This window comes from Neofelis nebulosa, chromosome 17 (genome assembly GCF_028018385.1).
Source record: "Neofelis nebulosa isolate mNeoNeb1 chromosome 17, mNeoNeb1.pri, whole genome shotgun sequence".
NCBI classification, from domain to species: Eukaryota; Metazoa; Chordata; class Mammalia; order Carnivora; family Felidae; genus Neofelis; species Neofelis nebulosa.
In genome coordinates, this window is record NC_080798.1 from 60,894,733 (window position 1) to 60,922,124 (window position 27,392).

General features: G+C 67.1%; 1 protein-coding gene across 2 annotated transcripts in view; it reads left to right on the plus strand.

Annotated features, from left to right (window-relative positions):
• The window catches only part of ZNF469 (zinc finger protein 469), a 113,957-nt gene extending 86,978 nt beyond the window's left edge, over positions 1-26,979 (plus strand). For both annotated transcript variants that reach the window (XM_058706106.1, XM_058706105.1), the window contains exons 2-3: positions 12,747-12,813; positions 15,380-26,979. In XM_058706106.1, coding sequence (XP_058562089.1) covers positions 15,463-26,814 — 11,352 coding nt within the window. In that variant the 5' untranslated portion in view covers positions 12,747-12,813; positions 15,380-15,462 and the 3' untranslated portion in view covers positions 26,815-26,979. The remainder of the gene's footprint in view (positions 1-12,746; positions 12,814-15,379) is intronic.
• Positions 26,980-27,392: the final 413 nt, after the last annotated feature.

Consider the following 27,392-nt stretch of genomic DNA (forward strand, 5'->3'; position numbering starts at 1 on the left):
TGAGCGTGCTCACGCACGCCAGAGTCTCCCACGTGCGTGTGCATGCACACGCATACACACGTGCACGCACACGCGCACCCACACACCCAGGCGCGCGCGCGCACACACACACACACACACACACAGGCGCATCTGCACACACACAGATGCACACGCACACCCGCGCACACACGCGCGCGCGCCCACACACACGCGCGTGCACGCACACACAGACGCAGGCACACGCACACGCGCGCGCGCGCACGTACAGACGCGTGCGCGCGCACACACAAACCGCCCTGACGCCGGCCTCCCTCGCAGGAACCGTATAACGGGCGCCACCTGCTGGACAGTTGAGGGGACAGGAGTCCTGCAGCCGCGGGGGCCCCCACAGCCTGGCTGAGACCCCAGGTCCCCCCTCTCCGCCCCCTCCCCGGAGAACCTGCTCAGCCGAGGCCCCGCCATCCCAGCCAGAGTCCCGGGTGTGGGCAGGGCTGGGGGACATTTCTTCTGATGGGAAAAAGGAGTCCCAGAGAGAGGTTTCTATAGCAGCGCCTTTTAAATATCTAAATCCCTGCCTTGTTTCTAGGCCTGTGGTGCACGCGGAGGGCAGTAGGAAATGGATTGTTATCAAAACGATAGTAGGGAAATAATAGCTAACATTCGCTGGAGTATATCGCGAGCTAAATGCTTTACATACGCCGTGTGATGTGGCCCTGTGGACCCCATGAGGTGACCATCAGACCCGTTTACAGGTGGGCAGACAAGGCTCAGAGAGGCCCAATCAGCTGCCTGAGGTCACACAGCCAGGAAATGGTGGCGCCTGGACTTTGAGACGGGCAGACTGGCCCGTGGCCCCCGGCAGGTGAGCGGGGCCAGGACCCCTCTCTCCGGGTCGACCTGCCTCACGTGGTTCACGCCACCCTGCCCCTGCTGACAGGGAGGGGCAGGGCAGAGTCTGACTTTCTAGTGTGTGGAGTGGGGTTCACTCCTGCTGCCCCGGAAGAGAGGGGACCGTGGGGACACAATGCAGGGGGAAGGGAGAGTGGACGAGCACATCACCTCCGCTTCCTCTCCGTCTGGCTGGCGCCTCTCCTGCAGCCCCAGCGGGCCCTGATACTCCCATCCCAGAGCAGCAGGATGTGCGGGCTTGGCTCCGGGCAGCGTCACCCCAAAGTCGGGGTCACCCTCGGCTGGGGCCGAGACGCCTGGAGGGTCACCGGCCTGCAGAAAGGTGTGCCCCGCCCCATCCTTCCCTACCTGACGCTGTCCCCACTCGAGAGCCTGTAATAATCTGGATCTCTAGAGGTCCCAGGAGCCCACAGCGGTCTGGGATCACAGGACCTCGTGGGGCAGGTCCCCATGCCCACAGCCCCGTGAGCACCCCACTTGATTCGGGGGGGGCCTGGGTTGGGTGACTTGAGCCACATGCGCCTCTCAGGCTAGTGGCAGTGCTGAGGGGGCCCCATCCTTGAAGACCCTCTCTGGCCCCCAGCTGGTCCCCTCTCTCCTCACCTCCACCTCAAAGGCCAGAGCGCGGGGTGCCTGTGCCCACACCCCACACGCCGTCAAAGGAAATCACGGTCCCAGTGCCTGTTTCAGCCCCTGGCAAAACGTCCCGCTTTCCTCCTCCTTTGCCTCTAACTGACAGCAAAGCAGCAGAGAGCAGGGAGGGAGGACCCTGCAGGGCCTCGGCCCATGCACCCTCTGCAGTCAGAGTCAGGCCTTGTCTGGGATGAGTGCATATCGCGTCATGTAGCCGTGCCCCTGTGGGCCGCCGGCTCCTCTGCTGCTGGGGACGGGGCTGGGAGGGGCCTGTGAAGGCCACACCACGGGCCATGCAGCCAGAACCCCCAGCGAGTGGCTCCTACCCAAGGAGGTCCCCCCCCTGCTGCCCTGGGCTCAGGTCGGTGTGCAGGGAAAGGAGATTCCCCCCCCCCAACTATGACCGTTTCCTCACTTGCAAAGCAGGGATGAGGTCAGTGTCAGGGCCTCAGGGGACACCACAGAGCCAGCCGAGAAATGGTGGGACACAGCTCTGTGCTTCCCTCAGCAACGCTGGCAAACAGGGTGGGGGTCCCGAGACCGTGGAGTGGCGGTCACATGAGTGCAGGCCCTAGCTATCTGGGAGCAGGGCTCCCGGCAGAGGGAAGGGCCAGGCAGGCGTGTGGGCATGAGGGTCCCTGGGTGGGAGTGGGGGGTTCCCTGCTGCCATTTGTGTCTGCGAGGCTGGCTCTGGCGGTTGGGTGGCCAACAGGATGGGGGAGGAGCAGGTGCACGAGCAGGCGGGGCTAGCGGTTGGGGTGGGGGTGGGGGTGGGGTTGGCAGGAGTGAGTCCCAGGATTTAGGCCAGAGCAGGGCTGGGGAATAGTGGGCCATTTGTGGAGAAGCGGGTGGGGCCACCCCCTGAGAGGTGCCAAGGAGGGTCCTTCCCACCTCTTCCAGCTCCTGGGGACTCCGGTGTCCCTTGGCTGTGGCCACATGGCTCCATCCCTGTGTCTGTCTTCACATGGAGGGGCCCGCTTAGGTGACCCAGCACACCGTCCCCTCCAGAGGAGTCTGCCGGGCTCCCGACTCAGGCCCACACTCGCCCCTCCTGTCCGCACAGCCCCACGTGGCCTTGCAGCCCTCTGCCCCCAGCCTCAGACCTCCCTAAGCTCGTCTCCACAGCCCCCTGTGTGATGTAAGCCCCCTGAGCCCTGCTGTGGAGGGACCCACAAGCCCCTGTGCCAGCGAAGGATTTTCCTTCTGCAGTGGGGCTCCTGGAAATCCTGAGAACTTCCCAGGGCACAGCATTTTCGCCAGCCGTGGGATCAGGAGAGCTGTGTTCTGGAGGCCTGATTGCCCTAAATTAGACCCACTGGGATATCAGCCCTGTGCGGTGGCACCTGTGTCCCCATCCAGAGTCACGTCCCAGCTCCTGGCAGGGAGCCTGGAGCATCAGAGGTGCTTGGCTGGAATTCGCCAAGGGAATGAGGGAGGGAGGGAATGAACGAATGAGTCAGTCAGTCAGTGAGCTGAAGGAATGCATGCAGGAGGCAGGGAGTGAGCGGGAGGGCGGGTGAGGGCTCCCGGGGCGGGGACAGCCTGGAGTGTGAACTGCCCACAAAAAGGTCACAGGGGACCAACCACAGGCTCAATTTCAGCCCCCGCAGTTTCAGTTCAAACGGTATTTTGTTTTATGTGAATTTGTAGTCCAAGTTTGAAAATGGGCAGACTTCACCCTAACGCCTGGATTTCTGGCTTTTCCAGAAACGGCCGAGAGCCCAGGGTTTCCCGGGGGCCACAGGCAGGCGGCCGCTGCCCACGCAGCCACGAACCTGCGTCGCCCTTGGGCTCCAGCGTTTTGGCCTCCACACTTCTCCTGAACCTCCTTATCCAGGCGGAGCGCCTGGCCCTGGGGACTCAGCACAACTACTCAGAAGCTCAGTCCTGGCGGGGGGCAGGGGGAAGGGTAGTCAAACAGGGCTTGCGTGAGAGGGTGCAGCCGGCCTGAACCCAGCCAGCAGGGGGCCGGGAGGCTTTGGACAAGAGGCCGGCCCCCCCAGGTGGCCTTCATGAAGACAGGGCGGGGGGGCAACACACACCGCCTAGGGAACCCCTTCCCGCCCTGAGAACAGGGCCGTGGCCGTGGCCGTGACAGGAGAGAAGGCTTCGCGGCTCACATGACCCGGGGCCCCTGGGCAGAGCCCGCCCTGCCCCCTCCCTGCCTGTGTGTTCGGAGCGGAGGTGGGGAGTGCTGGGGGGGAAGAGGCCTCGCCAAGGCTGGAGCGGGCCGTGGGTGGCTGGGGGAGGCAAGCTGCCTCCGGGGGTCACGGAAACCCACCCGGAGGCTGAGAGGCCGCGTGTCCCCGGGAGGATGGTGTTGCCCCCACACGCGAGCGCCCACTCTGCGTCAGGTGCTAGGAGGGAGGATGGGCCGGCATAGCAGACAGCTGGCAGGGGACGGCCCGACGGAAGACGGCAAGGGCAGGGGCAAAGGCCCTGTGGCGGGTCAAAGGACCTGCAACAAGGCCCATGGAGCGAGGGCACTCCCGGGACCTGGGGCTCACGAGAGCCAGGCTGTTGCAGCCAGAGGCTCACCCGACACCCAGCTCAGCCCCTGCAGAGCCGGGGTTACCTGCCCACGGGAAAGGCACCCTCGGGAATGCTGCTCAGATCGGAGCGGTCAGCCATTCAGGGTCCCAGGATAGCATGGCCAGGCCCTCTGTAGCTGCCTGGAGACTGGCCGAGACCACGTGGCCAGAGGACAGCAAGGGGGCTGGCCCGGGACCCCAGGCAGCCTGGCAGGGATCACTAGCTGGAAGGTCAGGAAGGTCACTGCCCCAAGCTGCTGACGAGGGAGGAAGTGCCCATCCCCCCCATGGCTTCCAGCCCTGGGGCCTTGAAACAGTCACTTTCCCTCTCAGGGCCTCTGTTTCTCATCTGAGCCACAGGGAGGATGACAGCACCACCTCTAGGCCTGAGAGGGCTGACAAGGCAGTTAGCCCCTGGGCACATCCCCCACCCCGGGCCAGACAGGGCAGGTCCACCCACCCCAGCCCTTGGCCTTCAAGGCCCACCCACCACCAGAGAGCCCCGCCCCCCCCCACAGACCTCAGCAGGACACGCCCCAGGCCAGGCCCCAGAGGCGGGGAGCAGGGAAGGGGTGGGAGTCCAGCAGGTATGGAACCAAATGACCCCCTCTCCCCCACTTCCCCCCCTCTCATCCCGGGCCACGTCCCCAGGACCCTCCTGCAGTGACAATTCCAGCCGGTCACGCCCCTCTGCATAATACAGCCCCAGCCTACCACGCGGGAGCCCTGTGACCCCGAGCCCATCCCCTATACTCCTAGCCCCGGTTTCCTCATCTGTAAACCGGGATTGGGTGCTTGCTTCCTGCACGTGTGGCCCCTGAGCCCAGCATGCGACAGGCGCCTCCCTGGGGGGATGGCCTGGCCCGTCAGCCCTCCCTCCACCCTTAGTGCCCACCTCCTCCCGCAGGCCCGTCCTGACTCCGCAGAGCCCTGAGCGCCGAGGACCCCGCCCCCGCCCAGCTGCCCACCAGTGTTGTACTAATCTGTCCATCCTTGGGAAGTGAAGTTATAATCGCTTTTAATTGAAAAAGGAGGCTGATAGGATCCTGAACCTGACGGAGGAGTGATTAACACAGCCACGGGGTCTCCAAGGAAGCTCATTCACCTTGTCACTCAGGAGACAGCTCATTAAACCCTGCCGTCCCCACGTCCCCACCAAGGGGGGCAAGGGGACTCACGTGGAGGCCTCGCTCAGCGCAAGATAAACTCAGTTTCCAAAAGTCAGAAGGTTTCCTGGCCTTCCCTGGGGGTCTCGGGGCACAGAGCGGGAGCCCTATAGCTGTCTGCCAACTCACTTCTCGGCTTCCTTACCTGGGAAATGGGTCTAAAGCTGCTTCCCCAGGCCGCCCGGAGGCAGGGAAGACTGGCCCCGGGCACATCATCCCAAGGTCTGGAGTAGCAGGAGCCCAACCCGGGCCCAGCCATCGTTCCAGGGTCCGTGGCTGGCTCTGCCCTCCCTGTTGCGGGGACCTGGCCTCTGCGCCGACACGTGCCACGGTCAGGGTCACAGGGTGACAGCTTGCAAGTTTCCTGAAGCATGCCCTGGGCCACAGCGCCAGGGGGTCTAGGTGAGCCCCAGATTCTGCCTCCAGGCACTGGCCCCTGCCCAGCCTTGGCGGCAAAGGTCTGGAGACCTCCCTCCCTGAGGGCGTGGAGGGCGGCTGACAGAGCCCCTGCGGACAGGGCCACCGCTGTCCTGACAGAGTGTACTCAGGGCTTCGTGCTGGGCGGCGAAAGTAATGACAAATAACTGATTTTGATCGCGAACGGTCACGTGGCGAACGGTCACGTGGTAATGGGACGTCTGGGGGGAGGGATGATGGGAGTCCTTCCCCAGAAATCAGAGCCATGGGAAGCCTTGAAGCCTCAGGGGCTTTCCCAGTGGGACCCTGAGCCCAGGGGACCGAGGCCGGCCGATGCCGTGACGGGGGGTCTTGAGAAGGACAGAGGGCCAGGTCTCTGAGAGGGGCTGTCCGCTCCAGCAGGGCCCAGGGAGACCTCAGGTCTGCAAGCATATTGGGGGCAGGGTCCACCCTGGGGAGTGGGGGCGCCAGGACGAGGCCGGCCACCTACACCTCCCAGGTCCCTCCCCACGTCACTCTCGCCGCTCGCTATTCCCCGCCTGGCCGGCGGGGATGACGCTTATCAAGCTGGGTGGCCCGAGTCCTTCTCCAGACCAGCTGCTCCAGACCGGCACTCAGGGCAGTGTCTCTTCCCTTCTCTGGAGGGCCGGGGGTGGAGACCCCAGCTCCCAGCTCCCTGCTCCTGCCCACATCGGCCTCAAGCATCGCTGGAGTGCTGCCCTTGCCCGGAGCTCAAAGCCCTTGGCTCCCGGAGCCCAGGCTCTGCTGCTGTGTGGCCTTGAGCAAGCCAGCACCCTCTCTGAGCTGCAGCGCCCATTTGTGAAGTGAGCACACTAGACTAGGTGCCCCCAAACATCCTTGTTCTAGAATTCCGAGTCCAAGTTGCTCACCAGGCCAATCTGAAGACGCCTTGCCCGCTTTAGTTTTAGAAGTGGGTTCCCTGGATCCCTGGAGTTCTGATGCTGGCCATTAGCATGTCCAAAAACCCACCGCCCTCCACCTCCTGCCCAGCTCGCCCCGGCCGAGCTGCCTCTGCGCTTTGGGACAGTGGGCACTTCCTTCATTCACCCCCAACTTGGCTGGGAGTTTCCTGGGGCCGCTGAGTCCCACTGTGACCCCTGCATGTCAGACCCTGACAGGGAGGGCCCCAAAAGGTCCCTAGTCCCTCTAGCCAGGGAACTGCCCGAGGAATAGGTCAGGGGGCAGCCAGCGTGTGCTGGGGCTGAGCTTGGCACAGCGTTCACGTTTAGAGTGTAGGACACGCTCCCGACACTGAGTGTTGGCCTTGCCACCAGGCATTCCTGCACTCAGGTGCCAAGGCAGAGATGGAGAGGCCCCGGATGCCGCCGCCCCCCCCCCCCCAGCGCGGCCCCTCCTGCCTGCCAGCCCCTCCCAGAGAAGCAGAGTCCAGGGTCTAAGAGCCTGCGGCCCCTCCACAACCTTGGTGAGGGCATACGGGTACGTGTGTGTGCATGGGTTCGTGTGTGCATGTTTGCATAAACCTGTAACTGTGTACATGCTCGTAAGTGTGCACATGTGTGGGCGTTGGTGCGTGTTTGCATAAGCCTGTATGTGTGTACATGCTTGTGAGTGTGCACAGGTGTGGGCGTGTTTACAGGTGTGCACACATGTGGGCACGTGTGTGCAGAGAGGGGTATCTGGCCCATCTCACAGAGGGATGAGCCGAGGACTGCAGAGCTTGCCCGAGGCTCCCAGGGAGGTTAGCAGCAGGGCTGGGCACAGCCAGGTCCTCTCCCTCCAGCCTGTGCTGGACCCTGGGCAGGAAGCAGTGGAGAGTGGGGCCTGAGCCAGCGTGGCCGGGCAGGGCAGCTGGGCCCTCCCTCGTGCTGCCTGCAGCGGAGGTGGGGGCAGTGCCGCAGTAACCCCCAGAGGACCAGAGAGTGACCTCGGACGGTGGCCGTGCTAGCTCGGTGGTCGGGGAGGACTTCCTGGAGGAGTCGGCAATGGAGCTAGACCCCGGGGTGGAGAGAAGGGAAGGGATTGGCCACGCGGGCACCGAGGCAGGGGCTCCCCGACGTGCAGCGATGCGGAGGCTGGCAAAGGGCAAGTAGGTGCCAGGGAGGGCGGGGGGTGAGGGCAGAGGGCGGCGGGGCAGGAAGATCCAGGCGGTGCAGTGTCCCCTGAACCCAGAGCTGGGAGCATGAGGGCACAGGAGCCACACTGAGTTTCCCGCCTGGGTCCCCAGCATGTTGGGGTCCTCCAAAGGGCTTCGCAGCTCCCTTGCTTTCAATTCCCTGACCTCCCTTCGTGGCACTTCCCCGCTCAGCCTGTGTGGGATGGTGTGGCCACTCCCGTCCTGCAGGGGAGGGCTCCGAGGTCCCTAGAGAGCCAGGCTTGTGCCGCCCCGGGCTGCTGGTGCCCAGGGTTCCGGAGGGCACCAATCAGTGCACACACTGGGAACAGCCCCCGGCAGGGGTGGTGACCGGGGCAGGACTCCCGCCTTTGATTTCTGCTGGCTTTCCTAACGCCAGGCGGTTAGCTGGGCCGGCAAGCGTGTTCCAGACCGCACGGACCATCGGGATGTGCCAGACCAGGCCGCTCAGGCTCAGGGAGCGTCCCCTGGGGCAGGGCTGGACACGACAGCCGGCTACGTCTCCTCCTGTCTGGCCGGCACAACCCTGTGACGCGTCAGTCGGACCCTGCCAGCCCCTGCTTGGGACCCCCAGCGCCCACGTCGCTGGGGATCAGGTCTGCTGCCCTGGCCGGAGGCCGGTGTGTGCTGTCTCCTCCAGGCGGCTGGGGGTGGGGGAGGACGGCTCGGTCTGGCCTGCAGCCGCTGACCCCTGCAGTCTGGGAAGTGGAGAGCTGCCTCCAGGAGTGTTTCCACACCCCAGGGAGGGTCTGTGCGGAACAAAGGGACGGGGGAGACGGGCCTGTCCTTAAGCAGGAGTCCCCACCAGCCCCCTCCCTGTCATTTTCGAAGACATCATCTTCTCCCCACGAGCTCCTCTTATCTCCTTCCTGTTAAAGGATCTCAAATATGCACCCGATAAGGGCAGACAAACAGCTTCCCGGCCCCTCGCAACGCCTGCCTCCACTTTCCCCAAAGTAATTAAGATAAATGCAGCTGATAATTGGCGCAGTATTCTTAAACGTACCCTCGGGCCATATCGCAGATATAATTCCACCTGCACGGGTTTATCTGAGCGCTCGGGTAACAGATAGTTTTTTAAGCGAAGCGGCGGCGTTTGAAGGAAAAGGAAAAGAGAGCATTTGTAGAAGGAATGTCACAAGGAGCCACACTGCGGCGCCCAGAGCCCGGGTGGTGACCGGAAGCCCCTGTATGGCTTGTGGCGGCTGTACTGAACTGCCCCCGGGGCCTCGAGGCGCGCCTGGCTGCTCGGGGAGGGGGGGGGTGGCGGGGAAGGGGGCTGGGATGGGCGTGGGGGCGCACCAAGGGCGTGGGGGGCGCCGTGGCCATGGAGGGCGCTGGGGCGGTAGTGTCTGGCCAGAAGGGGCCTCTGCGCGGGGGAGCTGGTGGGCGCAGGCAGGGCTGTGCTCCTCTCCCTTTGCCCTGCCGCGCTCCTAGGGGAGGACCTGGGGCCGCAAGCCCCGCCCAGCAGAGCTGGCACCTGCTCCTCTGGCCCCGCCCAGCAACCCCTGGCCCCGCCCAGCACGCCCCAGGGGGGCAGGCCAGAGGAGGGGGCCAGGCCACAGGCCAGGAGTGCTGCGCACCCGGGGAGGCAGGGCCGGTGGCCAGAGGCCGGGCCGGGCAGCCAGGCGCAGAGCAGGGAACCCGCAGTCAGAGGGGCCTCCCAGCCTGGAGCCCCGATCCCCAGGCCTGGCCACGCTTGGCCATGGGTGTCGCCGCCCTCACGAGACCCGGCTCCTGCCGCTTGCCCTTGTCACTATTGCCGCACGTGTCACACCCGCGCCTGCCCCCCTCACCCGCTCCCCTCTTGTGCCTCAGTTTCCCCTCTGTAAGGAGAGGAGACCGCCTGGTAGGGCGGCCGGGGAGACCACGTGAGGGAAGGAGCAGGGCCAGCGTCTCATGCGCCCCGCCCCGGGGCTCCGTGGGGAGGACAGGAGCCGGAAGGAAAGCTAGCAGCCCTTGAAACCGTGGCTGCCCCCTCGCAGGGCGCGGCGCCACCCGCGTTGGTTCTGGAACGTTCAGGGTGGGGGCCGGGCTTGGGGCCCACCCCAGGGCACGGCCCCACCCTCCCCCTCATCACTCCCAACCCCCACCCCCACCCCCATGCCACCGCGCTGCCCCTGACAGCCAGGACGAGGGGACAAAAGGACAGACGCATCTCTCCCGTGCCTCTTCAGGTGTCTCCCGTCTTTCTCCGAGAAGCTGAATCCACTGACGTCTGGGCCACAGGGCAAGGGGCAGAGCCTCGCTGCCGGCTCAGGACCCCGGGTGTCGTGTCACCAGTCATGGAAGATGGAGGGGGGTGGGCGTGTACAGCTGGCGAAACAGGCCAGGAGGCCCAGGGTCACGCGTGGAGGTCGGGGGCACAGTCCCTCCCGCATGCATCCCTCGAGCAGAGGGGCCAGTGTGGGAGCACACGTCCCGCCCTGACAGCTGAGGGGGTCATCAGTAACTGCCATATCTCACGGGGGAGATACACGCCACCAGGAGGGCTTCTGGGAAGAGGTGGACAGGAGGACCCGGGAAGAGCAAACAGGTGCTTGCCGTGTGCTGGTCTGCTCGAAAGGTCTGGGCGTGCTGCTCCCTTCGCTCCTCCACAACGACCCCTGGAGGTCAGGACTCTGACAGTCCCTAAATTACAGGCTCGGGCGGACCTCATCCTGCGCTGTCTCCCAGAAAGTGGGTGGGAATCAGGAAGAAGGGAGAGAAGTAGGGGGCCTCCCAGGCGGGGATTCTCAGGATCAGAGAGGCCACAGCGAAACAGGGCAGGTTGAAAGGGGAGGGGAAGGAGGAGGAGCAGAGGCCAGATACCGTGCAGGGGTCGAGGGGTCATGGGGGGCACCGGGAGGGTAGGGGTCCAGGCCTGTGGCGGGACCACCTCTCACCAGGAGCTGCTGTCCCACACCCCGGCCAGAGCCAGCCAGCACGACCACAGTCTTGAGTTACCCAGGGCGAGAACGGCCAGGTAGTGTTTCTGAGGGGAAGGGAGTTACCCACACTCCTGGGGGTTCCCTGGGGTGGCCTGGGATCCGAGGGATTGGATCTCCCGACTTCAAAGGGGCCCCAGGCCCTCTGAAACCCACACCGATGCGCACTGGGGGCTTTGCCAAGAGCCTGGGCAGGTCCGGGAACCCGAGACCCTGGGCACACGCTGCCCCGCCCCTGCCCCCACCCCACAGTCTAAGCCCTGGAGACGGGTCCTCCAGCCCCTGGAGGTGCAGTGGGCATAGAGTGTCCTGGGGTCCTGCAGACAGCCACCTTCCCGGGACCAAGCAAACAGGGTGATGGGGTGGCTGAGCTCTGCCCACAGGCTCCGCATCCCCAGGGGTGGGAAGGGGTGGCTGGGCCACGGGACACAGCCACTGTGTCCAGCTCGGGAACATGATCTCAAGCAGGCCTGCTTCTCAACCCCATGCCTCACTGCATGACGGACAGGTCCCACCACCTTCTGAGCCTCAGTTTCCCCATCGGTAGTTACCCGTTGACTTTCCCGCTGAACTCCGCGAGGCGGAGCCGTGAATCAGCTCGTGGTGATTCATGTAGGCGTAGCGGGAAGGCATAGCGGGAGCTCCGGGTGGAGTCAGCGGGCCTCAGCCTGCCCGCCCCTGGGGAAGGGCGCACCCCTGCGTGGGCGCAGGGCTCCGATCAAAGCCTGGGATCTTGGGAGGAATTCAAGACTCACGGGCGGGGAGATGAGTTGTCCGCTACTGTGTGACAAATGGCAGCTGAAAGGAAAAAAGTCTGTCACCTGTCACAGCGTCCGGGGAACTGTCACAGCCTCTGGGGGTCAGGCATGTGGGCGCATCTCAGCCAGGCGGCCTGGCTCGGGGCCTCCCCGGCTGGTGGCCCCGAAGGTCAGCAGGGGCTGCCGGCTCATCTGGAGGCCCGACCGAGGCTGGAGGAACCACCTCCAGGGTGGTTGTTCCCGCGGCTGCAGACGGGAGGCCTCGGTGCCTCGCTCGTGGGCCTGCCCACAGGGCTCCTGAGTTCCTGCAACATGGCGGCCAGTGGCCCCCAAGTGGGTGACTGGCAGAGCAGGCAGAAGCCACAGTGCCTCGTGTGACCTTTTCTAAAGCCAAACACCCTCCCTACCCCCATATCCTGCCCATTAGGGAGCCACCAAGTCCAGCCCATGTAGACGGGGAGCGAGTTGGGCTCCACCGCTTGGAGGGAGGGAACTCAGAGCATCTGTGGCCAAATTCTGTAACCACCATGGGGACTGGCTTGACAGTCCCTCTCCAAATCACAAATACACTTGCCCTTTGCACACCCTCCCCCATCTCTTCTTAGTACCCTGCGGGCCTCACCTGCAAGTGTCCGTGTCACCCTGCTATTTGTGGAGGCCGTCCGTCCATCCTGCGGAATGTTCCGTAGCCGAGTGTGGTGGAGAGATGAGCTGGCAGACAGACAGACAGGAATCTCTTTCTGGAGTCCTGGGGATGGTCTCCAAGAGACACTGTGAAATGCCAGAAGGAAGGCAGGGAACAGTGAGGGTGGCCGACTATCTCGTGTTGAACGAGGGAGGGAGATGTGGACGCTTACCCATAGTTGCTGGTATTTACATCAAGAAACTCTGGAAAGAAACACCAGAATCTGCCCCGAGTGCTGCCCCAGCAGGACCGGGACGGAGGGTCCGTGGGGCCGGGGTAGGGCGCGAGGCTTCTCACGTTGCCTGGGGTTTGGGAGCCACACGAACGCGTCAGCTACGCACACGTTTCCTAACGGAAAGAAATGTAAAATAATCATCCCACCTGTAGGGAAAGCAGTCGACTCCCCGCCCCCCCCCCCCCCCAGCGCTGCAGGGACCCCCGGCCCGGGCCGACCGGCCCCCTCAAGCTCACCCCATCTCCCTGCGGGCCCCGGGGCAGCTTCCTGACGCCCTGCGGCACCGGGGGGCCCCTACCTGGAGCGGCTCCCTGCAGCCGGCTCCTCCGGGGGCTCTCGGTCCCAGCCAAGCGCCGCACGGATTCTGACCCTCTTTCCCTTCTCTCGCAGCCAAGAAATCCTCATTCCTCAGGAAATTGACCTGTGCGGCGACCCAGCTGAGGGCCCCACTCCCCAGGTATGTAGCTGAGGACAGCTGGAGGCTGTCCCAGAGGCGGCTGGAGATGCCCTGTCCCCGGCCCCGGCCCACCCCCCACACCCGGCGTCTCCCTCCAGCCCCCCCGCGCTGCGGTCACTGGGGCGGCCAGCTGCCTCCCCGGGACACTTGCTCCTGGAGCCTGCTGTCAGGGGCTGGCCCACGGCCTCGAACCGCAGCCCCAGGCCCGGGAGGGGTGCAGACAGCAGGTCTGTCTGGGTGCTGACATCCTCCGCGGCACCCAGCACACACCAGGGCCCTCCTTCTGTGATCTCACGGCGTCTCCCTCGAGCCAGTGATGGGGCAGTCACGGTTTTGAGCAGGAAAATGCACCGGTGCCGGTATTATTACCAGGTCACAGGTCAAGAGCCCAAGGCCGGACGACATGTCACCATGGGGCAGGGGGTCTTGGCCAGGGCCACTGGCCCCAACCCCCCACCGCCCGCTCACCCCACACACTGGGCACAGCTTGGAGCCCGGATCTGTGGGGCCTTCGTGGCGTCTGACGCCGCTCTGGCCTGACCTGCCACCTGCCGGAAAGTTCTGGAAGCCATGGAGAGGTCGGGGGCCCTTGCCCATCTATGCCCCGCCTGGGTCTGGGTGGGCCTGGCCCCTGCCTCCTTAGGCTGCCTGCGAAGTTCGGGGGGGGGGGGGGGGTCCCACAGGCCAGAGTCCTCTTCACTCTTAGCGGGGGCAGACACCAGCCCCCAGCGGGTTCAGTGCCGCCCGACTCACACTGAGTCGCCACACTCGAAATGGCAGACAGGCTCTGGTTATCGGGCGTCCCTGTAGACAACGGCAAGGGGGCACCTGAAGGGGTGCGCTGGCCCGGGGCAGGGTGCACGGGGAGGCAGGGCCGCCCTCGCTCGAGCTCCTGGCCGCAGCCCTGCCATCTATCTCCTCACTCGCAGGCCCCTCTTCACGGCCCGCAGGGGCCACGCTGTCCTCTGGGACCTGACCCAGCTCCCCCAGTCTGTTCCCAGGACACAGAAGCCCTTCCGAGGGTCCCCAAGCTGCGCTGCACCTGCCTGTGCCCACAGTCCCTCTCCCGGGTGCCCTCTCCATCCTGGTGCCCCGAGGCTGGCCATCTAGGCCACCGGAGCCAATGCCACCCCCTCTGGAAGGCTCCCTTTGAGGCCACAAGATGGATGGCCAAGGAGCCGGCCACAGCTCGTGACCTCAGCCCTCACAGAGACAGGACAGAGTCACTGCTGCTCACGTCTAGCGACCACGTCGAGCCATGCGGCCAAGCCTGCTGGCGGAGGGACGGGCTGGGACAGTCGGGGACAGTCCCTCCACGGGGACGGTGGAATCTTGAGTAATAATTCCACCTACCTCCCCAGAGGCCCCGACAGGGAGCCCTCAGAGCAGACCTGGGCGATGCTGACGTCCAGACTCACAAGTGTACCCAGAGGCTGTGGCGCCCCCCGAGGGTAGGTGGGGCTGTGGGGGCCAGCGGCTTCCACTGCCCCTTAAAAACCCACACAGGATCCCCAGGTAACACTGCCCCCAGGTACTGCCGCAGCCTGGAGGGGCCAACCGAGCCCAGTTCTCATCTGGATTCAGGCGGTGCCCCGGGGGCAGCAGCGCAGAAGCCCATGCACGGGGCGGGGGGCGGGCGGGGAGTGGGGGACACTGAGGCCAGGGGAGTGCAGGTGCCGGGGAGAGCCCCCCGTGTGCCAGCTCACGTAGACCCTGGAGCCTGTGGGCGGCCCGGTGAGGGAGGCACCGGTAACCATCCCTGCAAGGTCAAGGGTGTGGAGGCCGACCTTCCCCAGCCAGGAGTGCCTCTGTGTGCGAGGCCTGGGCCGGGCTGAGTGTCCAGCTCCCTGCCCCCGGGGCCCAGGATCCGCAGAATCAGACAGGCAGGCCACATCAACAGCACACATTCCTCCAGGGGCCTGTTCAGCGTGTGGGCAGTGACCCATGTCGTCTCTGCAGCAGCACCAGCCGGCCGGTGCAGGGAGGCCGAGGGGCTTGCCCGGCGGCCGGCCGGGGAAGGGGTGTGGGCGCGGCCCTCTACGTGTCGCGCGGGAGCCACGCCCACCCGGGAGACCAGGCAGGCACAACACCCCCTCCATGGTGGGGTAGTCCCGGGGAGGAGCCTGGACACGGGCCCCTCCCTCGGGACACAGACCAGCGAGTCCCCAGAGCACGAGGCTTGAGGCTGTCCTGGGCCGGCAGGGCCTCACCTCCTGTCTCCTGCCGCTCTGCTCCTGCTGCGAGGCCCCTCCCCGGGCAGGCGAGGGTGACCCCGCCCCCGCTCCTCCCTGGGCTCTCCCCTGGCCCCAGCTGGGTTCATCTCAGGCCTCTGGGTGCTCATCACCCCCCCTGCTGCCAGGGTCTTCTCAGACCCTCTCCCCCACAAAGGGGACCCTCTCTCAGTCTGGCGGGGACCCGTTCCCTCACCTGTGAAGGGGCCGTTGGAGTGGAGCCCCCCCCACCGAGGGCAAGGGTTTCTGTGCAGCTGCCGGGGTCCCCCCACCCAGCTGCCACAGCCTCCACGGAGCTCCCAAGCCCCCCCCCTCACCCTGCGCTGTCTTTGCAGGGCCCGTTCAGGACCATGAGAGCAGTCTTCTCCAGGGCCCCCCTCGGACCGCCACGTGCTCCCAGTGCCCAGACGGAGGGGCCATGCCGGGGGAGCAGCCCCGCAGAGCACCGCCCGCAGCCATGACCCGAGACCTGCAGCCCTGCCCGGTGGCCGGTGGCACGGAGGGCCCCTCCCGGCCCCCCGGTGAGGACGGTGTCCCAGCCAGCAGGACCGCCAAGGCCACAGGCTGCGGGGCCCAGGCTGGGGAGCCTCCAGAGACCCAGAAGTGGCAGGCCAGGGAGGTGGAGCCCAAGGCCCCACTCCCGAGAGCCCCGTCCCTGGGCAGCCTCCCGGGGGAGGGCGGCGGCCCCCAGGCCCCTCCAGGGAGGAGCCGCGCACAGGCCAGCAGGGCGGACGGCAGCCCCCAGCAGCTCTACACGGGGACCATCTCCGGCTCACGGGCCAGACCCACCCCGGACCAGACTCCCGAGGGCCCGCTGGGCAAGGACCCCGGGGCCCCAGAGGCGGAGGCCCCAGCTGCTACAAAAGAGCTGAGTTCCCAAAGGTGCTTCCAGGAGACCCCCTCCAGCTTTACCTCCACCAACTATACCTCACCGAACGCCACCTCCGGGCCCCCGCCCCTCAGGGCCCCCCCGGGCAGCGGCACCAGCCCCCACAGGCCAGCCTCCTACTCGGAGCTCCCGGCCGGCGGGGCGGACGCCTGGCCTCCCACTGTCGACAACAGCTTCCCAGGTGCTAGATTCGGGGTCCCTTCTGCCAAGCCAGAGCCTTTTCCTGAAGGGGACGGCCCCGGGGTGGCCTCCTTCCAGTACCCCTTCCCGGCTCTGCGTGGGGCCGGCCCAAAACCCTTCCCCGAGGGCACGTCCCGGCCCGAGTTCGCGGAGAGCGCTCTAGCGTTCGTCTTCCGTCAGCCCCGGGGGGCGTGGCCGGAGGAGGCAGTGGGCACGGGCAAGGCCTACCCCCTGCCCACCCAGCCCGCTCCCCAACCCCCTCCCTGCTACCCGGGCCAGCCCGGCCTCGACGCCCCCGGTGACCTCGGCTGTGCTCCCTCACAACCTGGTGCTGCTCACCCGGCCCCCGGCCCCTTCTCGGAGGGCACAGCCACCTTTCCGGACAGTTTGCACAAGAGCCTGACCAAAGCGCTCCCTGAGAGACCGCCTTCGGCCCACGAGGGGCTGGGGAGCCCCAGGGGGCCACCAAACCCTTTGCCACAGAGGCACTTTCCCGGGCAGGCCTACGGGAGCCCCGGAGCCGGCGGAGTGAGCTCCAGCCCAGGGTCTCTGGACGCGGAGCTGGCCGCCCCGGGGCCACTGCCCACCAGACTGCCCCAGCTGTGGGACCCTGCTGCAGCCCCTTACCCCGCACCTCCCCTGGGTCCCCCGGCCTCGGCCAGGAATGCGTTCTTTGAAGGCCAGCCCAGCCTAGGCCAGCGCCTCGGCCTCCCCCAGAGTCCCCCTCTGCCCTGGCCCCAGGTGCTCCCAACCGCCGGGCCCAGCCCCCACCGAGTGGAGGTGCTGAGCCGGCTGCCTTTCCCCCCAGGGGCCCCGGAGTGGCAGGGGGGCGGCCAGGGAGCCCTGGGCGCCGCTGCGGGCAAGACGCCCGGGCCGGGGGAGAACTTGGCAGTCCTGAGAAACAGCCCGAGCCAGCACGGTGGCGGCTCCCCCGGACTGTTCGCCTACAATGGGCTGAAGGAGCCCGCAGCCCAGCCCCTGTTCTTCGGGGTGGCCCAGGCCCAGGCCTCAGCCCGCACGACGCCCGGCCTGCCCCCTCCCAGGGCGGTGGGCGCCTCTCCCTGCCAGTCCCCGCTGCCCTCGCCTGCCACCAACACGGCCAGCAGCAGTTCCTGTTCGTCGCTGTCCCCGCTGCCCAGCAGCCCGGCCAACCCCAGCCCGGAGGAGAGCCAGCTCCCGGGCCCGCTCGGGCCCCCCGCCTTCTTCCACCCGCCCCCTCGTGCCCAGGAGACCAGCAGCCCCCGCACCGTCCCCATTCACTACCAGCCGGAGCCCCTCCGAGCCTTCCCCTTCCCCACAGAGGGGCTGGGGGCCGAGGGCTCCTTCAAATGCCTGGAGGAGGCTCCGTTCCCCGGCGCAGGCCCCGAGGGGGGCAGCGGGGGGCTGGAGGGCTTCCCCCGGGAGCCACCCCCCTACCCCGCCCACCACTTCCCCCTCAGCAGCGCCAGCCTGGACCAGCTGGACGTACTGCTCACCTGCAGGCAGTGTGACCAGAACTACGGCAGCCTGGCCGCCTTCCTGGGGCACCGGCAGTTCTGCAGCGTGCTGCTGGCCAGGGCCAAGGACGGCCACCAGCAGCCCCCAGGGCCCCCCGCCACCCCCAGAGCCCCAGCCAGCGGGAGCCCCGGCCTGCTCGGCCACACCAAGACGGCCCCCTTCCTAGCCAGCGGGGACGTCCGGGCCGACAGCAGAGATGACCCCCTGAGGACCAGTTTCCTGCCCGGCCTGGCCGCCGCCCCCTTCCCGCTCCCTGCGGTGGGCCTGGACCCGGAGGACGATGCCAAGCTGGACAGCCTCATCACCGAGGCACTCAACGGCCTGGGATACCAGTCGGACAACCCCGAGATCGACAGCAGCTTCATCGACGTCTTTGCTGACGAGGAGCCTTCTGGCCCCAGAGGTCCCGGGGCTGGGCACCCCCCCAGGACCAGGGTGGGAACGACGCCAGAGAGTAAAGCCCAGACCCCGCTCCCAGCTGGGGCCACCCCACCAGAGCCCCCGGGCCCCCGGCCAGGCAACGGGAGCCACCCGGCCCGCAGCAGGCCCCAAACCCGCTCCCTGGGCCCAGCGCCTGCGGACACAGATGGAGCTGGCCCGGCCGGCCAGCACAGGAGAGGGAAGCGGTTTAAGTTGTTCCAGAAAGAGCTGGACACATCAGGCACCACCAAGAGCCGCAAGGGCCCCAGAGCCACCCGCCCGAGGCCGAGGAGGAGAGGCCACGGGGCTGAACCGTCCCTGCCCCGCCTCCGGGACCTCAGAACCCAGGCCACGGAGAGCCAGGGCCATCCTGCCAGACAGGCCCTGCATGTGGAGACCAGGAGCTCCCAGCGCCTCCGGCGCTCCCCGGGGAAGGACTGCAGGAGGAGGCGGCTGCGGGGCGGTACCTGGAGCAAGGAGCTCATCCACAAGATCGTCCTGCAGAAGAACAAGCACCCCAGGGGGCAGGGGCAGGGCGGGCACTGCCCCCCGGGGTCCTCGGGGCCGGCACCCAGCAGCGCCCACGTCGGGCCCCAAGAGCTCGCGTGTGCCTCGGAGTCCGAGGAGGAGGACGGCTCGCGGCCGCCGGGCTCCCGCTTCAGAGGCCGGCCCCGCCACGGCTGTCGGCGGTGGCGCCGAGGCGCCAGGCACAGGGAGGTGGCTGGGACCCCGGGCCCCAAAGAGGATCCAGGGCGGCAGAAACCCAGGAAGGTGGCGAGGCAGGAAGCCGCAAAGGACAGGGGCTGCCGGAGCCCAGGCCCCGAGCAGGGAGGCCCCGGGCACCTACTGCAGTCTCCTGCCGGCACCAAGGCCCCAGAGGAGACCCGTCCAGGGCCGGACATCCCCCAAGACGCCAAGAGCCCTGAAACCGCCGAGAGGCTGCCCCCGGACGCCACGAAAGGTCCCGGGGAGGTTGCAAGCTCGTCTCCAGCCCCCTGTGCGGGAGGAAGCCCCCGCCCCCCAGCCCCAGAGCGGCCGGAACCCGGCAGAGAGGACGCCCGGGCGTGCCGTGGGAGCTCGCCAGCAGCAGGTGCGGGCGGTCTGCCGGGCACTGCCCGGTGCACGGAGCCGCCCGTCTCCCGGGACAGAGAGGACCCCCCTGCCTACCCCCCGGGACCACTGCTGGTGCCTGTCGCTAACACCACCGACCCCGCCTACCTTGAACCTGGAGTCCTGTTTTTGAAGACCCCCGATCTTGGCTGCGACTCCGCTCCTTTTAACGGAGACTCCGTGGGGGTTCCATTTGCCAAAAAGAGACCCCAGCCCTACGGCAGCCCCCCCGGCAAATTGTTCCTTGGACCCAAAGACCTGCCTGGCTGTTTCCAAGAAGACCTGTACTCCAAGCCCTTAGCTTCAGGCGCTCTGCCTGCCGGCGACATGCACCTTCCTCAGGAGGCTGTGGACACCGGTTCCCTCGAGCCAGAACCACCCAGGAATCCAACCTACACGATCCGAGTGGGCCCGGGCAGGGCCGATTCGCCGCCGTTGACCTTGGAGCCCACACCCCTCTTCTCGGGGCTGCCTGTGGACAGATTTGAGCCGCCAATCTACAGCAGCCTGTCCGGAAGTGGACACACACGCCCCTCCCTGGTGTGTGCCACCCCTCCACCAAGGAAACCCCAGTTAGAGACGCCATACTCCCCGTTTCTGCCCGACAAGGGCTGGTCCCTGCTGGAGGAGACCCCCGTGCTGGCCAGCCATATGGGTCACCTTCCTGACCTCTTGGGGGAGAAGGCATTCAGCAGGAAGTGCCCCGGTGAAGGGACAGAGGCTGCCAGCCCCCCGCCTCTGCCCGGCAAGATCAGCGAATGTGGCGTCACTTTTATGGGCAACCTGTCTGAAGACGAACTTGAAATCAAAAGACTGGTCGCCGAGCTGGAAAGTCAGCTACAGAGTAAAGGCGCACACGAGACCCCCGAGCTGCTGTGTGCGGCTGGGCACTCGGGCAGGACGCACGCGGGTACCGGGGCCCCTCTGCCCTCCCACCGGGCCGCCTCGCCCTCCAGGGACACCTTCTCCAAGCCCGAGGCCGAGCTCACCGGTCTTGGGGAATCGAGTGCAGGCCCAGAAGGGGCAGGAGCAGCAGCAGCCGCCACGGAAAGGATGCTAAGGATCGAGCGTGAGGAGTGGCCCTCATCCCGCACGGGAGAAGCCGCCCTTTCCCCTGCTGCACGGGCGGACGTGGCATCCGGGGCTCCTGTGAGCCTCAGTGGGGCCGACCACAGCTTCCAAGCAGTGCAGAGAGCCAGAGTCTCCGACACAGGCCCCCCAACAGCAGAAGGGGACTGTGGGCTCCACCCGGAAGTCTCTCTGTCCGGCTCTAGAGGGCCATTCAAACCTCCGCTGGACGGGAGGAGCTTAGCAAAGCACAGCCCGAACTGTGAGCCTTTTCTTCCTAAAAATAACGGGGCCACCGGGATGCACCAGAGCGAAACCCTGCTGTGCCTTCCCTGCACACAGGGGCAAGGGCCCTGCCTAGAGCCCCCCAAGCTGGAAGCATTTTGGGGCGCCACCCCATCCTGTGGTGACCGTCACAGAGACGCTCCCAAGGGATACTCCGGAAGCAGAGCAGGCTGGCCAGAAGAAGCAGGCCTCCCCCTCCCTGGGGTGGGGGACCCAGGCCTTAAGGCTAGCGAGGAGTTTGTACCCGTGGGGGCCTCCCCAAGTCCTGCCTGTGTGCCCCACACCAGCCCTGGCAGGAGGCCCCAGGACCCAGCCACAAGCCCCCTGCGTCAACTCCAGCTCCTGGTGGCCAGAGCAGCTGGGAAGGAGGAGGACGCCCTGGGCTCACAGGGGCCCCCATCCACTGACACCCAGAGCCCTCAGTGCAGTGACCCCTCAGATCTGGAAGGGGACAGTGTGCAGGGGGGGAACATGGCCTGCAGCCCCACCCAGGACGTCCCAGGGGAGGTACCGATGGCAGCCATCCCTGCAGTGGCCGGATGTCAGTTGGGGCCCGAGGCTGATGGACATCCGGACTCACTCGGCCAGGCTGAGAAGCCCGAGGGCCAAGACAGAACAAGCAGACTGCAGCCAGATAACCCGGGGAGCCTGGTGGGGCCGGACAACCTCTCCACAGTCAACGCCAATCCTGTAGCTGCCCTGGCCAGGCCGGCCAGGGGCGCAGACCAGCTAGGGGGACGGCTCCAGGGAAATGGGGCGGTCTTGGGCCTCGGAAAAGAGGCATGGGCCACCCCAAGCCCCGCCTCCTCTGATGCAGAGCCTTCGGTAGCAGCCCACGCCCAAACTGGGCCGGGGGCCAGGACCTCAGAGGAGGCAGCCAGCCCAGCACCCCCTGTAGGGGACCAGCTGCCCTTGCCCACTCCCGTAGCCACCCCCATGCCCTCTGGCCCAGAACACCTGCCCCAGAAAGACCCGCCTTCAGGTAAGCAGAGGGGGCTGCTCCTGGCACGTCCATCCTGCAGGGATCCCCCCAGCCTGCGGCCCCCACCAGCCTCTCCTCCTGCCGGGGCACCTCCACGAAGGACAGCCTGCACCCCAGCCGCCACAGATGCTGGGGCCGGGCGAGCACCGGCAGTGCCCCCATCTTTGAGGACAAGCCCCTGTGGCTTCAAGGAAAGCCTGGCTCACCAGCCCCTCCTGGGGGACCAGAGCCCCCCAGAAGACCCTCCCTTGGGCCAGCCTGGCTTCATCGGTATCTTCAGTCCCGCCCAGGGGGAGGACTACCCTGAAGGCAGCACGTCAGGACCTCTAGAGGATTCCAGAAAAGAGAAGCCAAGGAGATCTCCTGCCTCGGCCACCCCTCCTCCCCCAGTGAGGACCATGTCCCCGAGAGTGACCGTGAAAGTCACTGCCCTTCCCGACGTTCCCGCCCCAGATGACTGGTCAGACTGCCCCTGCAGGCGGGCCACACCCCACACCAGCCCCAATGGGATGCCCACGGGACCCCCCTCCATGGAACCCCCAGGCGACAGCGAAGGCCAGGGTGTCACCTCTCTGCCCGCTGACCATTCCACATGGGGGGCCACTGGGCCAGATTCCTGTGCCTGCCAGGAAGGCGAGGCGGGGGCCAGCTGCTCTGCTGTGACGGCATCTGGAGCTGGCAGTGGGGGGCCCCCAGCGACCCGCCCCTCCACAGAGCTCCACCAGGACAGAATCCCATCTCCCGGCTGCACAGCCAGTGACTCCAGACCCAGCTCCCCCCAGAGCCTCAAAAATGTTCACCGTACACCCCGGAGGGACCCCCTCAGCCCCCAGGGCACCAGACCGAAGCCTCGTGGCTTTAAAAAGAAGCCTGTGTCCACAGAAAATGGCCACTGGAAGGACCGAGCCCCCGGCAAGCGGCCCGTGACCTGTGAAGTGTGTGCAGCCTCCTTCCGCTCCGGGCCAGGCCTGAGCCGCCACAGAGCCAGGAAGCACGGGCCGCGCAGGGCTGCTGCCTCCCAGCCGGCCCCCCCGGCCCCACCTGCTCCCCAGCCCCAGGCATGCCAGCCCCCCGGGAAGAAAAGCCGCAGGGCACCTGGGAAGGAGAAACTGAGGCAGGCACTGAGCGGCCCCAGCCACGTTCTCGGGCCGCCTCCTGACCAGGGTGCCGAGGCTTATGCAGAGGCATCGGGTCCCCAGATGTCCCAGGGACCTGGCGGGGAGGGGTTCAGCGTTCTGGGAGCACCAGGCTGCACCCCTAGCCGGGAACCACACCCCCCAGGCCTGGACGAACCAGGAGTGCACATGAGGCCTACAGAGCCCAGGAAACAGGACCGGCTGGTAAAGGACGAACCCTGTCCCAAGCAGACAGAGAAAGGGGGAGGCCAAAGGCGGGGCAGAGTGCCCACGGACGTCCCCAGCAAGCCAGAGAAGACATCACAGGAAAAGGCGAGGAAGCCCAGAGCAAGAAGGTTCCGGGAGGGGAGTGGTCCTCCAGTCTCTCCTGGTGTCATTACAGACAAATTCTGCTGGGACCCATCCGCTGCCATTGCCAGTTCCCCGGGGCTTCCGGGCAGCCAAGAACCTGACACCGACGCCCCCTGGCCCCGGGTGATGGAGAGCGTGGAGGGCACAGAGGAGGAGACACCAGCACGGAAGTCACCCCAGGATTGCATGGCCCGCCCAGGGGGGATGGAGGGGGGGCCTCCTGGGAACGGGTCGGGGGGACAGAGGACGGCCTTGGCAAGGGGGTGCTGGGGACCCAGGGAGATCAGGACGTCAGATCTCTACAAAGAGTCATCGTGGGCAGCCGGGTCTGAGCCCACAGGGGACAGCAGAGCAGCTGAGGGCGGGGCGAGGCAAGGCGTTGGGGAGGGGCGTGAGCCGCCCTCGGGTCCCCCAGGCCGTCCTGAGACCTGTACCCCTGCCGGTGGCACCAGCAGCAGCTGCCCCCAGGGCCCCTTGCTCAACCCGAAAGCGCAGGCCAGGCTCCAGGAACATGAGGGCGCTGCCCCTGCAGCCCCCAGCCCCGGCCTCGGGGACCCTCTGAGCGTGTTTGATGACGAGGCCTCCTTTTCTCGGCTCTTCCCTCTGGGCGGCCGCCTGACTCGGAAGAAGAACCCCCACGTCTACGGGAAGCGTTGTAGACAGCCAAAGACCCCGCCGGCACCGGAGCCCCGCGGCGAGGCGGGGGGTGGCGTCCCGCTGGCCTCCTCCCACCCGCCCACAGACCTCAGCGACTCGGGCTCGCTCTGCCTGTCACACGAGGACCCGTGGGGTGACGAGGCCACGGGTCTGCCGGAGTCCTTCCTCCTGGAGGGCTTCCTGAGCAGCAAGGTGCCTGGCATTGACCCCTGGGCCCCCAGCCCCAGCCTGTGGGCCCTGGAGCCTGACCCCGAGGCGGACCGGGCGGAGGGCGTGCCCCACGGCCGCGCCGAGGACCACCCATCCGAGAACATTCCCGAGCTGCACATGGTCCCAGCGGCTTGGCGAGACCTGGAGCTGCGGGGCCCCGCCGAAGAGATGGCCTCTTCTCTAGGCGACGCGAGCCCGGAGCCCCCGGACCTGGAGCGAGAACACTATGACGGCGAGCTTCCCGGGAACGCCCTGGATCTTGAGATGCTCAGCGCCACACTGGAGGTGCAAGATCTGTGCTTCCTGGGGCCCCGTGAAGACCCCGCGGGCGACCCCGGCACCAGCTTCTCGGGCTCCCGGGGGCCGCCGAGCAAAAGGGCAGAGGGTGCGGCTGCGGCAGGAGGGGCGCCAGGCAGGGAGCGGCACGCCAAGGCCAGGAGGGCGTCCTACAAGTGCAAGGTGTGTTTCCAGCGCTTCCGCGGCCTGGGCGGGCTGGACCTGCACAAGCTGGCCCACAGCCCCTCGCCGCCGCCCACCTGCTACATGTGCGTGGAGCGCAGGTTCCGCTCGCGGGACCTGCTGCGCCAGCACCTGCAGGAGAAGCACGTGCAGGGCAAGGCGGGGCGCTGGGCCTGCGGCATGTGCCTGAGGGAGGTCGCCGACGTCTGGATGTACAACGAGCACCTGCGGGAGCACGCCCTGCGGTTCGCCCGCAAGGGGCAGGCGCGGAGGTCTCTGGGGGACTGGGAGGGGGACGGCACCGTCACCCGCTTCCTGGGCAGCATCATGGGACAGGCGTCCGGGCCCGGCGGGGGCGAGCGCTCCGTCGGCCGGGCACGGGGCGCCCCCGCGGGGGCGTCGGGGCAGCCGACCGCGGCGGGGAAAGAATTCCGGAGGGAGAGGGCGAGACCCAAGGTTCCCGCCAGCCATTCCGACCCAGATGGCACCGCGGCCCCAGCCGGGGCTGCGGCGGACCGCGGCCCTCCGGGCGGCTCCGCCGAGACGTCCCCCAGCCTGTCCCCTGCCCCCTGCCCCCACAGCGAGCCCCTCCTCCGCGCCGCGTCCGTGCGCGTGCACGAGGGCTGCAAAGACCCCTCCCGAGACTGCCACCACTGCGGGAAGCGCTTCCCCAAGCCCTTCAAGCTGCAGCGCCACCTGGCGGTGCACAGCCCTCAGCGCGTCTACCTGTGCCCCCAGTGCCCGCGGGTCTACGCCGAGCCCCGCGAGCTGCGCGCGCACCTGGCCGGGGCGCACGGGGCGAGGGAGGAGCCGGAGCCGCAGCACACCCCGCTCTTCGCCTGCGAGCTCTGCGCCGACGTCACGCACATCAGCAAGCGGTCCTTCGTCTGCAGCTCCTGCAACTACACCTTCGCCAAGAAGGAGCAGTTCGACCGGCACATGGACAAGCACCTACGGAAGGGGCAGCAGCCCTTTCCGTTCCGCGGCGTGCGGAGACCCGGCGCCCCCACGCAGAAGGCCCCGGCGCGCGAGGGCGCCCTGCCCAGCAAACGGCGCAAGGTGGCCCCGCCCAGCAGCCCTCCGGGGCCCGGCGGCGGCGGCGCCGACAGGCCTCTGTCCTGGGGCAGCCGCCCCACCCGGAGCGAGGGGTCGCTCCCAGCCCTGCCGCAGCCCTGCCCAGAGGCGGCCCCTGGCACCACCAGGGGGCAGCCCAGGACCCCAGAGAGGCCTGTAGACCCTGTGGGCCACCGGGTCACAGGGGGCGACCTGCCCTCTGACCTCCGGGAGCTCCTGCCCCCGGCCCTGTCCCCTTTCCCGGCCGCCTCCGCAGAGGGCAAAGATGGCCACAAGCCGGACGGAGCCGCGGAGAGCTCCGAGGATGAGGCTTCTCCAGGCGGCCCCGGGCCTCTTCTCCAGCAGGCTCTCCCTCTGGGGGGGTCTTTGCCCCGGCCAGGGGCCAGAGGCCAAGATGGAGAGGAAAAGAGGGCTGCCGGCCCATTCTCAGGGAGAGGCAGGGCCCCCGGTGCCTCCGGCAAATGTGCCCCTGAAGATGGCCCGGAAGTCCCGTCCCTGCTCCCAAAGGAGAAGCGGGTGCCCACAAGCCCCACGCTGCCTGAGGCAGGTCCAGGGAGCCCCTCCCACAAAGGCAGCGCCATCAAGGCTTTGGGCTGCCGGAGTTTGTCAAAGGACAGATCGGTTTTGCCCAACCCCAGCAAAGCTCCCAGGTTCCCGGGGCAACCAAAGAAGGCTGTGGCCAGTCCGACAGCCCGAGAGCTAGCCCATGGCACTGAGGACAGGCCGAAGCCCACCGCCGCCAAAGCCAAGCCGAGCCCCAGCTCCCAGGGAGTGGGGAGCCCACGGCACAGCACCAAGACGGCAGGGGGCAGCCGGCCCCAGCCGGCCAGCGGGCAGCTCCAGAGTGAGACAGCCACCACCCCAGCCAAGCCCAACTGCCCAGGCCAGGGCCCCACCCCAGACAAGCATCCCCCTCGAGCCCCAGCCAAGGGCTCTCCCAAGGGGCCAAAGGAGGCCGGTGACCAGGGGCCCCGGGGGAGCCTGGGCCCCAGGGAAGATGGGACGGTCAGTGAGAAGAAGAGGAAGGGCCGGGCCCCAGGGCCAGCCAGGAGTGAAAGTGTGAGGAGCCTGGGGAGAGCCCACTTGGTCCCTGACAAGCCCCCCCGGGCCCCCCGGAAGCAGGCGACACCCAGCCGTGTGCTCCCCACCAAGGCCAGGCCTGGTAGCCAGAAGGGCACGATGCCACCCCAGCCCTCAGAGCAACAGCGGCAGGCGGGGCCCGGCCACACCCACGGGGACTGCAGGCGCCCCAAGGAGGGGCAGGGCAAGGCCTGTGCCCAGGGGAGACCCCTGCACAGGCCCCCCAAGAGGGACAGAGCTGTCCACGGTGCTGAACCTGCCAACCCCCGTGCCTGCCGGACCGCCGAGTCCCAGAATGACCTCCTCAGCCAGCTCTTTGGCCAGAGACTAACCAGCTTCAAGATCCCTCTAAAGAAAGACCCTCCAGAGTAATTTATAGACACGAGTGAGTACCTGGCAGCAGGGCTTGGAACAACCCAGCAAGTGGGGGCTCCTGTGTATGCTGACAAGCCTCAGTGCTTGAAGGGTGTTGGGTGGGTGGCCACGTGTTAATCCACCTGACTTATGCAGATGCTCAGAGGGCTGAGACTGTGATGCTCTGAGCAGGGCCTGGGGGTGGGGGGTGGGGAACAGCAGTCCCTTTCTAGGTAGAAGGTGAGCGTGAGGGCCGGGCCAGCTGCAGCCCCTTTGAGACCACACCGCTCTTTTCTCGGCACCAAGAACTTGAAGAGAAAGCATTGCCCTGTCCTGTGTGTCCCACTGTCAAGGCACAGCACGCCACAGACGCTTCGTCGGAAGGTTTTCACGGGGTCCTCCCGCATGCCATCCAGCAGGGAAGTGAGCTGAGGCAGCCTCGGTCAGGTGGCTCCCCTCAGTCTCGTTGCTGCTGTTGCTGGAAATGCTTAGAAGCCACATTCCAGGGCAGGGCTCTCCCCCCTGGGAGAGCTGTTCGTGAGCCAGCAGGCTGCCGGAGCACGCCAGGTTTCTCTGACCACAGAGTGGTGCCGGCC